The sequence below is a fragment of the Scyliorhinus canicula genome, chromosome 16 (assembly GCF_902713615.1).
Source record: "Scyliorhinus canicula chromosome 16, sScyCan1.1, whole genome shotgun sequence".
Classification (NCBI taxonomy): Eukaryota; Metazoa; Chordata; class Chondrichthyes; order Carcharhiniformes; family Scyliorhinidae; genus Scyliorhinus; species Scyliorhinus canicula.
Genome location: NC_052161.1, coordinates 25,818,745 through 25,834,743, shown reverse-complemented (window position 1 = coordinate 25,834,743; position 15,999 = coordinate 25,818,745). Strand labels below are relative to the sequence as shown.

At 43.4% G+C, this 15,999-nt stretch overlaps 1 protein-coding gene across 1 annotated transcript in view; it reads left to right on the top strand.

Moving 5' to 3' along the window:
- Positions 1 to 2,183: 2,183 nt before the first annotated feature.
- vwa2 (von Willebrand factor A domain containing 2) overlaps positions 2,184 to 15,999 on the top strand; it is an 84,587-nt gene continuing 70,771 nt past the window's right edge. The window contains exons 1-2 of the mRNA XM_038821941.1: positions 2,184 to 2,312; positions 7,914 to 7,975. Coding sequence (XP_038677869.1) covers positions 7,924 to 7,975 — 52 coding nt within the window. The 5' untranslated portion in view covers positions 2,184 to 2,312; positions 7,914 to 7,923. The remainder of the gene's footprint in view (positions 2,313 to 7,913; positions 7,976 to 15,999) is intronic.

Below are 15,999 nucleotides of genomic sequence, written 5' to 3'. Positions count from 1 at the left end.
TCAGGCCGGATTACTGTATTTCCCCAGGCGGCGGGGTAATGGAGTCAGTCCGGATTACTCTGTTTCCCCAGGCGGTGGGGTAATGGAGTCAGGCCGGATTACTGTGTTTCCCCAGGCGGTGGGGTAATGGAGTCAGGCCGGATTACTGTGTTTCCCCAGGCGGTGGGACAGTGGAGTCGGGCCGGATTACTGTGTTTCCCCAGGCGGTGGGGTAATGGAGTCAGGCCGGATTACTGTGTTTCCCCAGGCGGTGGGACAGTGGAGTCAGGCCGGATTACTGTGTTTCCCCAGGCGGTGGGGTAATGGAGTCAGGCCGGATTACTGTGTTTCCCCAGGCGGTGGGACAGTGGAGTCAGGCCGGATTACTGTGTTTCCCCAGGCGGTGGGGTAATGGAGTCAGGCCGGATTACTGTGTTTCCCCAGGCGGTGGGACAGTGGAATCAGGCCGGATTACTGTGTTTCCCCAGGCGGTGGGGTAATGGAGTCAGGCCGGATTACTGTGTTTCCCCAGGCGGTGGGACAGTGGAGTCAGGCCGGATTACTGTGTTTCCCCAGGCGGTGGGGTAATGGAGTCAGGCCGGATTACTGTGTTTCCCCAGGCGGTGGGGTAATGGAGTCAGGCCGGATTACTGTGTTTCCCCAGGCGGTGGGGTAATGGAGTCAGGCCGGATTACTGTGTTTCCCCAGGCGGTGGGGTAATGGAGTCAGGCCGGATTACTGTGTTTCCCCAGGCGGTGGGACAGTGGAGTCAGGCCGGATTACTGTGTTTCCCCAGGCGGTGGGGTAATGGAGTCAGGCCGGATTACTGTGTTTCCCCAGGCGGTGGGGTAATGGAGTCAGGCCGGATTACTGTGTTTCCCCAGGCAGTGGGGTAATGGAGTCAGGCCGGATTACTGTGTTTCCCCAGGCGGTGGGACAGTGGAGTCAGGCCGGATTACTGTGTTTCCCCAGGCGGTGGGGTAATGGAGTCAGGCCGGATTACTGTGTTTCCCCAGGCGGTGGGGTAATGGAGTCAGTCCAGATTACTGTGTTTCCCCAGGCGGTGGGACAGTGGAGTCAGACCGGATTACTGTGTTTCCCCAGGCAGTGGGGTAATGGAGTCAGGCCGGATTACTGTGTTTCCCCAGGCGGTGGGGTAATGGAGTCAGTCCGGATTACTGTGTTTCCCCAGGCGGTGGGACAGTGGAGTCAGGCCGGATTACTGTGTTTCCCCAGGCGGTGGGACAGTGGAGTCAGGCTGGATTACTGTGTTTCCCCAGGCGGTGGGACAGTGGAGTCAGGCCGGATTACTGTGTTTCCCCAGGCGGTGGGGTAATGGAGTCAGTCCGGATTACTGTGTTTCCCCAGGCGGTGGGGTAATGGAGTCGGGCCGGATTACTGTGTTTCCCCAGGTGGTGGGACAGTGGAATCAGTCCGGATTACTGTGTTTCCCCAGGCGGTGGGGTAATGGAGTCAGGCCGGATTACTGTGTTTCCCCAGGCGGTGGGGTAATGGAGTCAGGCCGGATTACTGTGTTTCCCCAGGCGGTGGGACAGTGGAGTCAGGCCGGATTACTGTGTTTCCCCAGGCGGTGGGGTAATGGAGTCAGGCCGGATTACTGTGTTTCCCCAGGCGGTGGGACAGTGGAATCAGGCCGGATTACTGTGTTTCCCCAGGTGGTGGGACAGTGGAATCAGTCCGGATTACTGTGTTTCCCCAGGCGGTGGGGTAATGGAGTCAGGCAGGATTACAATGTTTTTCCAGGTGGTGGGGCAGCTTGTTGGCTTCGCCTTGCACTTCCTAACCGCTGACCTGAAGTTATTGCTGGGAAATTCTATTTGCCTGACCTGCCCATGGCATGGGACATTGGGGGGCACTCACTAGCTACTCACAGTGTAAAATACAAATGAGAGATAATGCAAAGCGAAAAGCTCAAAGGTATGTTTTTTGTTCCCAGTTGGAGTTAGGACAGCCCAGATCAGAAAAATGTCCCCATCAATCGCTGTTGGCTCCAAATACCTTGTCCTCGGGAACACTTGGGCGGAATGGAAACACACTCTGCCCCAACAAGAACAAACAGAGCGACATCTTCAGATTCTTCGAAACAGAGTCTTCATTCAGCGTGTGTGATTAATGGGTTGGTGTGTGCTGAGGATCTCCAATGAGAAAGTGGGCTGAAAGTTGACACTGCCGGCTGATTGGAGGGAGATTATGTTTCAGTGAGAGAGGAGCAGTTTACACAGCGTCCGGAAGTGGATAGTGCAGAGCTACAGCTGCCTCAACCCTGCACAGCAGACAGACTGATCTCAAACTCCAGGCTGCAAGCTCAGATGGTGAGTGAATTGCATCTGCCCAAGGGTAGTCCTTGGGCCATGCAGAAATAAAACATTTCACACTTTAATCTGTAACCGACCATATTTGCTGTCACAGAGGATTGAAGCAATCGGCAGAGATTCACGCAATGAAACTCAAAAGTTGATTTAACGAAACCAAATCGTTAAGAATCTGAAACAGAAAGGAGGGGAGGTGGAATTTTTCATGTTCTCTCTCTCTCGCTCTCTCTCAGCACTTCTTTCTGTTAGATATTATGTGATCACTTTCGAGATGGGTGGCCGATGTTACAAGTTTACCGAGCAGGGGGTTCTTTAAACCGGTGGCGGTCAGGACTCTGGATGGACCGGACCGGGGATCTTTACATTGCAGTAGCGCCTCGTCACTCCGTTTTAAAAGTGGCACCTGTCGTTTTGGAACATACTTTTGAAAGGCAATCCTTTCCTCCAGTTTGGTGAAACCAAGTTTAACTCGAGGTTTCAGGGGGTCTGACCCCCCCCCCCCCCCCCGTTAACACCCTGTTAGTTGTTAGTTACATCTCTCCCAGTTTTATAAGGATACAATTGGATACAATGTACACGGTGCCCTGCATCTCCCCTGTCCCAACTTGCTGTGAGGTCTCCCCAAACCGGAGCAAAACAGAAACCCCCTCCGGGTTTCATACTAACGCCGGAGCTGTGATTACATGTCAGTACAGAGCAGAACCGACCATTCACGTCGTTAACCCTGAAAGGTGCTGAACAGGTGGATTTCTGTGAAGCGGACTTGCAGCTCGGAAATCGGTCAGAATGACCTGTTTCATAAGCAAGGCACGTTCTGCCTGGGAACAAACAGGCACAGAGGGGAACAAAAGAGGTTTGCACAAATGACCTATTTAATATATTAAAGAAAAACACCTTTGGTGCTCAGGTGTCAGTCCAAGTTGTACAATTAAAGGGGAAACGGATGATTCTTGGATAATTGCAATGCAAAATCTTGGTATGAAATGACCCAGCATAATCTAGAAACAATGCTGAATTCTAATAATTGGGAATGTTTAAAGCCTGAATCAAGATTGTTGTTATGAATCACAGCTGTTTATAGTTTATTTTCTTACGAAATTGATTAAACTTCGCAACGTTTAATCGAACATATTGAGACTGATGCAAGCTATATTCATGTGGATTCTATTATTTTACCGTTAAAAAGTGTTATGTCCTATTGCAAACACCACAATATCAGAAAGTATGTTCGGGGGTTAAGGAGCATTACAGGTCTCGGCGTATCACGTTACCGCAGTTTGAATGAGTCCAAACTAAAGTTAAAATGGCAAATAGTTTTTTTAAAAATGAGCAAATTCAAAAGCATTTAGAATTTGAACGTTGTCGGAAGATTAAGATGGTTGGATTTCAAATATTTCTTAAAGTTCAGTAGGGTGCTGACTTGTTTTAATCGTTTAACTGTGAAGGATTTTATTAGAGATTCATAATTCCCTTGTAGGGTGGGAAAAAAAACTTCCATTATTACATTCCCTTGTGAATTCCATAATAACGTTATTCACAGCTACAGTGCATTGGCTTAAATGCCATACATATCTTGCAAAATCTCACAGCAGAACCACTGCAAATTTCCATATTGTGCAGTTGAAATTTAATTTTACTCCTTTATATTGCACAGATCATGCAGAGTGCATGAAAGCCAACAACACGTATTGATGATACATGATAAAAATGCACGGTTGATGTTAAATGTGACATCACATTCAGTGCAGTGACTTGTTGTCTCCAGATTAACAAAACCGTGAGTGAATTAAAGTCAATTCTACCAGTGGGATTATTGATTCTTTTTCATGCCTTGCGTAACCTGAGGAGCTAAATGTCAACATTTGAAACATCTAAGTTACTACTACCCATAAATTACTCATTGGTGTAATATACATAAGCAACATATATAACACCCCATCAAATAATCATATAAATGTAATATTCTTCCCTATGGATGTCATGTTTGATCGCGATGCTCTGTGCTTAACATTACAATAATAATACTCATTGTCACAAATAGGCTTCAGTGAAGTTACTGTGAAAAGCCCCTAGTCACCACATTTTTGCATCTGTTTGGGGAGGCCGGTCCGGGAATTGAACCCACGCTGCTGGCCTTGTTTTGCATTACAAGCCAGCTGTTTAGCCCACTGTGCTAAAATGCACCATTTCCAGCCATCATTAACATTCTCTTTCTACCACTGCTTATCACTGGTTGCACAGATAATAGTGCGCGTTCTATACCAGATTATATTTATTTCTTTCAAATGGATATTGCAATTAGCAACTGTGTATTCTGTTATAGAAAATAATAGTCTGCAGAAGCAAGGCTATAATTTAAGGGTTCTGCTGGGATTCATAAAACACTCAGCAATGACAGTAATAACTTGCATTTATATGGTGTCTTTAATTCAAAAATATGTTCCAAAGCACCTCACAAATAGTCATGGAAAAGACTCTTGGATGGGGAGGTGCGGAGGAACAAAGTTATAGGTTTTTATGGGGCTTAAAGGTCTCATAATGTCAAAATAGTGTCCTGTCTGGTTCACCCTGAATGAGTATCCAGGGAAGAAATGGGTATTTTGCAAGTTTATGGAATTTTTAGCAGGAGTTGATAGGAATAGCTTCAGTCTTTCTATTATTCAACTGGAGCAAGATCTGGGATGTCTGTGAGTTGATGTCAGACAAGTCATCAAAAAACGAAGAGATGATCATCAAATCGAGAGGGATGATGGAGAGCCAGATCTGGATACTGTCATCATACGTCTGGAAACTGGTCTTGTATATACTGATGTTCTGCCTCAATGTGTGAACAAACAAAAGGAGGCAACCACATTGGGTGGAAGGAGAAGCCATTACTAGAGGACTCTAGAGTCATTATGACAAAGGAGAAAGCCTTGCCGGCTCTCTGTTTAACAATCCAGTCAGTCCCATTCTCAAGCTCTATACCAGAAACTTGCAACCCCAAATGCCCATTTGGCTTCCTTTTGGAATTATTGATCGTCTCCACTTCCACAACTTCCTAGGCAGCGGGTTTCAGGTCTTTATCACTCGTCGCATGAAAAGTTACTTCCTCACATCACCCTGTATCTCTTACCCAGAACGTTAAACCTGTGTCCCCTAGTCTTTATAGCATCAGATAATCGAAACACCTTTTCTTTGTCTATCAAATCTCCCCCAAATCTCCTTTGCTCCAATGAGAACAATCCAAATTCCTCCAACCTAACCTTGGAGCTAAGATTGCCCCTGCCTGAGGCCATTCTGGTAAATGCCTTTTGCACCATTTAAAGGACCATCAAATTCTCTCTAAAGAGTGGTGCCCAGAACTGGACAGAGTGTTTTACTTGTGGCCTAATCTGTGTAAAGGTTCAGCATAACGTGGCTGATTTTGTGCTCAATATCTCTATTTATGAGATCCATGATCTTATAGGATTTGCTACTTCCTCAAAAATGTCTTGCCACATTCAAAGATCTATGCACATGTACACCCAGTTCCCACTGACTCGTCACACTCTTTAGAGCTGTGACATTAAGAATATACTGCTTCTCCCCATCCCTTTGGCCAAAATACGTCACATGCTTCTCTGCATTGAATTACATCTGTCACTTGTCTGCCCATTTTGCTAGCTATCTATGGCTTATTGCAGTTGACTGATATCATCATCACTGTTTGCCACACCTCTATGTTTGGTATCAGAGGCACATTTTGACATTTTACTCTGTAGTCCAATATTGTATGGCATATAATAGAGACTGAAAAACAACCATTTACTACAAACCATTGTTTTTAGTCATTTGGCAATTTTTTGTCCAAGCTTTAAGTTCCATGCCAAGATGCATGTAAGCATCTCAGCGGTTAATGGCGTGGCCAAAGACGCAGAGGAGCCTCCACCATTTTCTCAGCAGATGAAACTCTCAAGGCTTCCTAGTCTGATTTTAAAAAAATTATTATTACAGTATTCATTCTTTTTTTATTTATTTTTTATTTTTTTATCCTCAGACTGCCACTTTCGGGCATGGCTCCACCCTCACCCCCAGAACATGTGGGCGTGGTTGGCCGGGCCTACTTGGCACCGTTCACATCTATCCTCCACCTCCGGGAAGAACCTACTCATACGGGTTCTTGTTAAGTGATTATTATTCATTCTTGGGATGCTGGCCAAGGATGCAGCAATTGTTGCCCATCCTTAATTGCCCTTGAACTGAGTGACGTGCTAGGCCATTTCAGAGTGGGTCATTTAAGAGCCAACTGCATCGCTGTGTGAGTCTGGAGTCGTATGTAGCCCAGACATTAGCGAACCAGGTGGGTTTGACATGGCAATGTCATTGTCATCATTGCACATTTAATTCCACATTTTTATTGAATTCAAATTTCACCATCTGCCATGGTGGGATTCAAACCTCGGACCCTAGAGCTTTACCTTGGGTCTCTGGATTGCTAGTCTAGTGACAATACTGTGACGCCACTGCCTGCCCTGACGATTCTTTTCTTTTCTGCTGCCTGGTTTTGTACTTATTGGGCATTCCTGTTGCGTGGGATTCTTATCCCTTCAAACTATCAAAGGTCCACCCCAAATCACCCCCAAAAACTCAGCGAAAAGGGCCAAAATTAGTACTCTGGTGGGAGCCACCCCATGTCACCACCGGAAGTCCCCAAAACGTTCAGAAATTGAACAACTTTCTTTACTTTTTTAAGAAAATGAGCCCTTCAAGGCAACCACACTTTTAAGTGTTGTGTGATTTCTGTTTGAAAATGGGACAGTTAAATATTAGAATGTGTTATGAAAGAACAGGCTGAACATTCTGTTCTATTGAAAAGATGATTCCTATCGAATTACACATCAAAAGATATAACTTGAAATCTTCCTGTTTTTCACAGTATGGTAACAAATGAAGATTATTCCCCGTCGTCTATTCCCCCAAGATCCATATAAATAAATTAACTCAAAGTAAAACCAGAATTTGGAAGTGTTGATGCTATCCGTCTAGTAACACTGAACGTGAGAGTTACTTTTATTAATTTGACCTGAAGTGCTCTGAGATGGGAGTGTCTGCATGGTTCAATTGATGGTGTTCTTGTTTTTGAGTCAGAAGCTGTGGTTTAAGTCCCACTTCACTGTTTATTCCAGGATAACACTTCAATGTAGTGGTGCGGAAGTTGCAAGTGTTGCCTTGTGGATGAGCCCTTGAATCCCACCTGCTGTTCAAGAGGATATAAGAGAACCCGTGGAAAGGCTGGGGGATAAAAAGTAGGAGCGGTTGTCCGGGCAACACTTATCCCTCGACTAACACCACCAAAATAGCTTAACTGGTTACTCTCTCACTTGGTGTCTGTGCTCAAAATTGACTGGGTTCCTTGCCTACATAAGGACCAAGGCTTCATTTCAACAGTTATTCATTGTCTGTGAAGTGCAGGATGCTCAGCAGATGTGAAAGCTACTATATAAATGCAAAACCCATTTCTATTTTTTGATTTTCTTCTTTATTTCCTTTATTAGTTGGGGGATCTAGCATTGCTTTGAAAGCCAAGAAAGGAACCAGTAGAGGAGTTGGAATCACTTGTGTTTCTGCTTTCATTTTCAGTTCGGCCACGATGGTTCGAGCACTCCCATTTCAGATTGTATGCACTTTACTGTTTATTCAAGGTACGTGAGTCCTAATTATTTCTTGACCAATGTGTTGTACTGTCAGGGAAATGAAAAATAGTTTTTAAAAAATGCTACAGCTAAATATCATTACACATATTTAAAAATCAATATTTAACAATCATTATGGTTTTTGAAATTTATTTTTCACGTTCCATACTATAATCATAGATTTGCATTTCTTAGCCTTTGAACTCTATTAAATATCACATCCAGTTGGGAGTCTGCAGAAAGAGTAATCATCTTGGACCATGGCTGCACAGTGGCTGGGGATGTTTAGTGAGAGAGAACTTAGAGCTGATATGCTCAGCTGATTTACATGGCTGCTTGCTGCACAACGTGTAACACCATGGAGTTGAAATATTGGTTCAACCTAAAGTTCAACCTAGAGTTGAAATGAAGCACAGGATTAGCTAGACGTATTACCTGGGATGTGTTTTTGTGTGCTTCTTAGACTCTACTATTCAGTCAGGAAGCAGAGGTCCTCTGGATTAATCAGCTTAAAATTCATAAAAATATGGAGTTACAATACATATTGTATTACAGGTAAAATTTGCAGCTTTCCACTTGTACTCATTTCCCTCAATTAGTCATTTAAAGGTCTGTTGAAATTGTGAAGAAAATAATGAATGTGCTTCCAGATGGAAATTCCAATTAATAATCCACAGAATCCCTACAGTGCAGAAGGAGGCCACTTGGTCCATTTAGTCTGCATTGATCCTCCGAAAGAGCACTCTACCTAGGCCCATCCCCCTGCCCTATCCCTGCAACCCCACCTAACATCCACACCCGTTAGACTGGGAGGAAACCGGAGCACCCGGAGGAAACACACGCAAATACGGGGAGAAAGTGCAAACTCCACACAGACAGCCACCCATGGCCGGAATCGAAACCGGATCCCGAGCGTTGCGAGGCTGCAATGCTAAACACTGCCTAAAAGTAACATCCAAAACATATTCCGTGTTGCCATAATAAACTTTTTTTTTGTATTCTCTTTCTACCTTCATACAAGGGACATCTTGCATCCCAATCTGAGACTTACTCTTGTTTACACCTGCACAAAAATGAGGCAAACACTACAGGAATTGGTTTATTGGCTACACTTGAAAATATAGATTGGTATCATAGGGGCTTTTTATAAGTATGGAGTCAATGTCATGTTTTATCCGTGCAAGTTTGCGAGGATAAATACAGTACAGTGTAAGAGTAATTTTACTGTGCAATATATCTTGAAATTTTAAATGAAAATGTTAAGGAAAGGAACATTATTCTGTACAACCAGTATCAGCATTAAACCCTGTCACTTCAGGTATGGCAGTAGATAAATCTATAATTACGTTACCTTGCAAGGTGTTTCAAGCTTGACCCTAAGAGAATATTTCCTGCTAGTATAACATTACCAATTCCCACATTCTTTTCCCATGATGTCTTAGGCAGCAAGGTTTACAAATGAGTACAACTTACTGAGAACTGGGTTGAGTCTAACCAAGGCAATTTAACTCTAAATCTCTCTGAAAGAGAGCGAACAATATCATACAAGCTACAGTAGTAGCCAGAATTGGGCCCATCGTGTCTTTATAAAGAACTATTTTTTTTTAGATTTCACAACATGCACAGAATTAACATTCCATGCGATCAGTGTTTTAAATGAGATGTGATCAAACTTTTGATTAGTGGGACTCTCATGCTTCACGCTGACAGTCTCCTTTTATTTTTATAAGACCTTCTTGAAAACTATGTGCTCTATGATTAGAATCAGCCTGTAAAACAACACACACTTTATGCTTATAGCATGTTGTTGTTAAATGCAGTGCCAGCATTGCATGCAATTACAGAGCATGCTGAAATGATGCACTGCCCCCTCGCTAGGAAAAAAAATCTAAAGTGGTTCAAAAAGTCATATATTGGAAGCATGGTGACACAGTGTTTGGCACTGCTGCCTCACAGTGCCGAGGACCTGTGTCCAATCCCAACCCTGGGTCAGTGTCCATGTGCAGTTTGCTCATTCTCCCCTTGGCTGCGTGAGTCTCACCCCTGCCGCCCAATGATGTGCAAGGTAGGTGGATTGGCCACGCTGAATTGCCCCTTAATTGGAAATATTTAAAAAAAAAATCCATATCTTACTAAATTATTACAAAACTTAGATAAATGGGATAGGCATTTACATTTCAGCATTCTTAGATGTGAAATTCCAGACTTCCAATCTGAAATTCTAATATCTTCCAGTTGAAGATTTGAGCAGTGGACCCTTTCACTTACTTAACGCCCAGTGCTAGATAGTGAGATTTAATTTTTGACCTGTGGTGAGGTTTCGTGCTCACGCTCTCTAAAGAATTGTATGGAGAGGTGTTGCCTGAAAGGATATGCTTAATGGTTTGAACCAGTGATCCCCTGCTTCGTGGTTTACCTTCCCTTGTAGGCTATTTGCCTCTATTGATTGTGAAATGGTGGCGTAGTGGTAACGCCTCTTGTAATCCAGGGGACGAGGCTAATGAGCTGGGGACTAGGGTTCAAATCCCACTATGGAATTAAAATTCAGTTAATAAATCTGGAATATAAAGCTTGTCTCAGTATCGGTGACCAGGAAACTATCATTGATTGTCATGTAAAGAAAAAAGCCCCATCTGGTTTATTAATGCCCTTTAGGGGAGGAAATCTGCCATTCAGCAATGTAAACATCCCATGAAATAATTTTTTTAAACCCTCTTTCCTCACAACTAGCTGGGCCTCTCTTTTAGCACGCCTCTTTAATCCCTTCATACCGAGCTGGGAGCTGATGAGACGGGCTGAATTGAGTGGCAGGAAGCCCTGCAACCCAGACCTTTGACCTTTTGAGTTAAAAGGTATGCAGTCAGCACTGAAAGACTCTAGTCTCTGCTTCCGCAAGCCTTGAATCCTTATGTAACATTGGGCTAACTAATTATGAATTTCATAATTTCACAATCAAAATTGTGTTAACGTGTAAATTACATAAAGCCTGGATTCCTTGTCTTATTCAATATAACCCAGAAAACCAAAATCTGTGCGATATTTCTGAAATGCCTTCCCAGCATTTAAAGTATATTTTTGTTACAAGCAAGTCTTGTAAATTTCAGAGAACGATACCAAAGATCGCCACAAAAATAACCCCAAATAATCTTCTCTTAAGGTTTTCTAAGTCTCGAACATCCAGGAAAAGGCAGTTACATTATTGGAAGTATGGCATGATGAGAATTCCACCTGTCACTCCTCTACCTTAGTGCTGACCCCATCTCTAATCCTATCTTAAAAAGGGGTGGACACGAATGTAATTTATCATGTCGCATCGAGGGGATGATGAGTACAACCAAGAGATTTTAGAATGTTTTTGCGCAGGGCATGTTGCAAGTTCTGAGAGACCATTGTGATCTTTGTGTTTTTCAGTCAATTCATTTTTCAATCTCTGATGTTTGTTACTTAGCCCAATTTTGTACATTTTTAAAACCTCGTTGAGATGTAGAAAGTCCTCCCTCTCAAGCTTACATTGCCCAGCCTGTTTTGCCACCGTACCTGTTTAACGGATGTGGTTCTGTGGATCCCAAGGTGTTGTCAGAGTCCATATGGCTGGTGCAATGAAGATTCAGGTGAACAACCTTGTGGGTTTTAAAAAGTATCTCTTATTATCTAATAATCTTTATTAGTGTCACAAGTAGGCTTACATTAACATTGCAATGAAGTGACTGTGAAAATCCCCTAGTCGCCATATTCCGGCTTCTGTTTGGGCACACTGAGGGAGAATTCAGAATGTCCAATTCACCTAACAAGCATGTCTTTTAGGACTTGTGGGAGGAAACCGGAGCAGCCGGAGGAAACCCACGCAGAAACGGGAAGAACGTACAGACCGCATAGACAGTGACCCAAGCCGAGAATCGAACTCGGGTCTCTGGCGCTGTGAAGCAACAATGCTAACCACTGTGCTACCGTGCCATCCATATTTGTCATGTTCAATCTTCATCTAATTTCAGCACAACCCTTGTTTGCAGTATAAGGGTTGTCTTTAGCTCCATATTCTCCTCCTCTACAATTTCCTTTAGTTTATTGGAATGATTTGATCTCTGCTTTATTAGAAGCTAGCAGGATTCGCAACTGTTCAACCATTATTCCCTCCTTTCTCTCCCATTTTAACTATTCATTTTCTCTGGTTAATTGTCCATCTCAGTTACTATCACAACAGGCAGATAACTTTCCCGTTGCTGGTGAAACTTTTCGCACGTTTCCCCTCGGGAAGATTGGATCAGATCCTGGACACAACCAGATTGTGAGAGTTGACATCCTGTCTCAAAGCTAAGACCAGTCATAGAGAATTGGTCAGAATTGTTTTGTCTGAACTGAGGAAACCTCATGTAGATATTTCCCATCAGTTTCTAGTGGGAAAATCTTCCAAGATACAATCACGCCCCCAGCCCCACAACCCCACCCCTCAACCTCCATCTATTCCAAGTTGCAAGGAGACCCCTCCATGTTTAAAACCCCTTTGTGATCTGACCCCAATCCTCAGCACCAAGGCCAGGTGGGAGGCGGGTTGGTTGTGGGTCAGGATGTGGCAGGTGAGGATGTGGCTGGTGAATCGAACACCTGTACATGGGGGAATGGAGGATTTCTTGAAAGGATTTCCTCCACAATTAACTTTTATAAGTCTTTATTAAGTACAATAAGTCCACAGTGACTTATCCCAACTTACTGTTCAGTAATTCTTTTCTAGAAGCTCCACATTTCCTGCTGAAAATTAATGACATTACTGTTGCTGCCACTCCCACCTTCACTGAATCTCCACATCCTGTATACCTTTACTGAATCTCCATGCCCTGTGACCCTTTACTGAATCTCCACATCCTGTGTACCTTTACTGAATCTCCACATCCTGTGTACCTTTACTGAATCTCCATGCCCTGTGTACCTTTACTGAATCTCCACACCCTGTGTACCTTTACTGAATCTCCACGTCTTGTGTACCTTTACTGAATCTCAACGCCCTGTGTACCTTTACTGAATCTCCACGTCTTGTGTACCTTTACTGAATCTCCACATCCTGTGTACCTTTACTGAATCTCCACGCCCTGTGTACCTTTACTGAATCTCCACGCCCTGTGTACCTTTACTGAATCTCCACATCCTGTGTACCTTTACTGAATCTCCACGCCCTGTGTACCTTTACTGAATCTCCATGCCCTGCGTACCTTTACTGAATCTCCACGCCCTGTGTACCTTTACTGAATCTCCACGTCCTGTGTACCTTTACTGAATCTCCACGTCCTGTGTACCTTTACTGAATCTCCACGCCCTGTGTACCTTTACTGAATCTCCACATCCTGCGTACCTTTACTGAATTTCCACATCCTGCGTACCTTTACTGAATCTCCATGCCCTGTGTACCTTTACTGAATCTCCACGCCCTGTGTACCTTTACTGAATCTCCATGCCCTGTGTACCTTGACTGAATCTCCATGCCCTGTGTACCTTGACTGAATCTCCACGCCCTGTGTACCTTTACTGAATCTCCACGCCCTGTGTACCTTTACTGAATCTCCACGCCCTGCGTACCTTTACTGAATCTCCATGCCCTGCGTACCTTTACTGAATCTCGATTTCCTGTGTACCTTTACTGATTCTCCATGTCCTGTGTACCTTTACTGAATCTCCACGTCCTGTGAACCTTTACTGAATCTCCACGCCCTGTGTACCTTTACTGAATCTCCACGCCCTGCGAACCTTTACTGAATCTCCATGCCCTGTGTACCTTTACTGAATCTCCACGTCCTGTGTACCTTTACTGATTCTCCACGTCCTGTGTACCTTTACTGAATCTCCACGTCCTGTGTACCTTTACTGAATCTCCACGCCCTGTGTACCTTTACTGAATCTCCACATCCTGCGTACCTTTACTGAATTTCCACATCCTGCGTACCTTTACTGAATCTCCATGCCCTGTGTACCTTTACTGAATCTCCACGCCCTGTGTACCTTGACTGAATCTCCATGCCCTGTGTACCTTTACTGAATCTCCATGCCCTGTGTACCTTTACTGAATCTCCATGCCCTGTGTACCTTGACTGAATCTCCATGCCCTGTGTACCTTGACTGAATCTCCACGCCCTGTGTACCTTTACTGAATCTCCACGCCCTGCGTACCTTTACTGAATCTCCATGCCCTGCGTACCTTTACTGAATCTCGATTTCCTGTGTACCTTTACTGAATCTCGACACCCTGAGTACACACTTGGATCATGCTTTCGAAGATTCTGACATTGTCCCATTCTCAGTAAACCCTGCCACCTCATTCCCAGAGTAGTCAAACCCCAAGAAATCTCTACCTCAGTGCTGTCACATTCCACAATCCCTCTTCAGGACCTTTCAAATCTATTTGCACCCTTCAATGTTTCTGTACTCTATGATCCCTGCTATCCTCCCAATTCTATCAACCTCAATAGCTTCCACAACTCTCTACAATAATGCCACTCAGTTTATCGAAGCTAATCAATCAATCAATCTATCCTACCTTGCACCTACCTGCAAACTTGAAGATACTCTATTGTATGATGAACTTTTAAAAAGAAAAGAGGTAAAGAGTGAGAGTGCATTTAAATCAAATCCACCTCTTTCCAGATTTCATGTAAATTGTACTGAGCCATAGATTTGAGCTTAACAATCTCACTAACAATTCAGCAACACTAATAAAAATGCAATTATACCTAGTCAAACATGATCAGCATTAATGATGCATTTCATGTTACATTGTGTGAAACAATGAATGATTTTATGGGAGACCGGTGAATATATAAACTTGCTTCTCTGTTGTTAAGATCATTATTCTCTTTTGAAACAGGCAGAATTGAGATGGGTTTCTGTGTTATGCATTAACATTATTGTATCCAGGCAGCACGGTGGTGCAGTGACTAGCCCTGCTGCCTCACGGCGCCGAGGTCCCAGGTTCGATCCCGGCTCTGGGTCACTGTCCGTGTGGAGTTTGCACATTCTCCTCGTGTCTGTGTGGGTTTCGCCCCCACAACCCAAAGATGTGCAGGGTAGGTGGATTGGCCAAGCTAAATTGCCCCTTAATTGGAGAAAATGAATTGGGTACTCTAAATTTATATAAAAAAACATTATTGGATCCAGGTTATTGGGTGGTGTGTGTTACATTGAGTCACTCTGACCTGTTTTGTTACATTAGGTGTGATTGAGACCATTACTTTGGCAGGAAAAGATTTCAGTCCTTTGTCTTCCTATGTTACAAATGAATTACATTAAATTTGGCACTAAATCAGAGAGTATCATGTTGGCAAAGTTCCTCCACGTGATTCAGTTACATCTATTTTCATCCTTTACTGAGCAGTAAGTGATGCCAAACAAATTCCATACTTACAAATAATCATGTTTCCGGGATACAAAACCTAATATCTTCTTGCGCAGTACATTACTGCCGAGCATTTATGTCTGTCTCTCACTTTCTCTTGATGTGCGTTTCTGAATTATCGTGTACACTATATTTTAAATGGCATTTAAACACAGCAACCTGCTGTGTTCATTTGTTGTTGAGACAATTTCTTTCAAACATGCAAGTAAAATGGTTTGCATACTTTGATAAGAATAGGTTTTCAAAGAAGAAGATTGGATCTGGAAGGAATTTAAAGTCCCAAGCAGTTTTTAAAATTTGCATTTGGCTTCCATAATTGAACAGGTTATATAACTTGTACAGCTGATAGACTCAAAGCTCATCATAACTGGAAACTTAGAAAAATCATATATTTTTTTAAAATGTTATGATTAGGGTAAGATGTTAACTTAATCGCAAACATCCTCCAAAGCAGACTTAGAAGCTTACCAACAAGTGTTATTAGGACTAGATGTCTATTTTCCTATTGTTTCTTGTCTTTGAGCTTAGTGGTGCTCAGACCAAATTCTCCAGCACTTCTGCTATAAGGTAGCTCTTTCTCAAGGCAGTCAGAGGTGGGTTGAAATTAACTATGACTTGTCTTCCTCTCTTCCTTCCAGTCTGAAGTGCATGAACT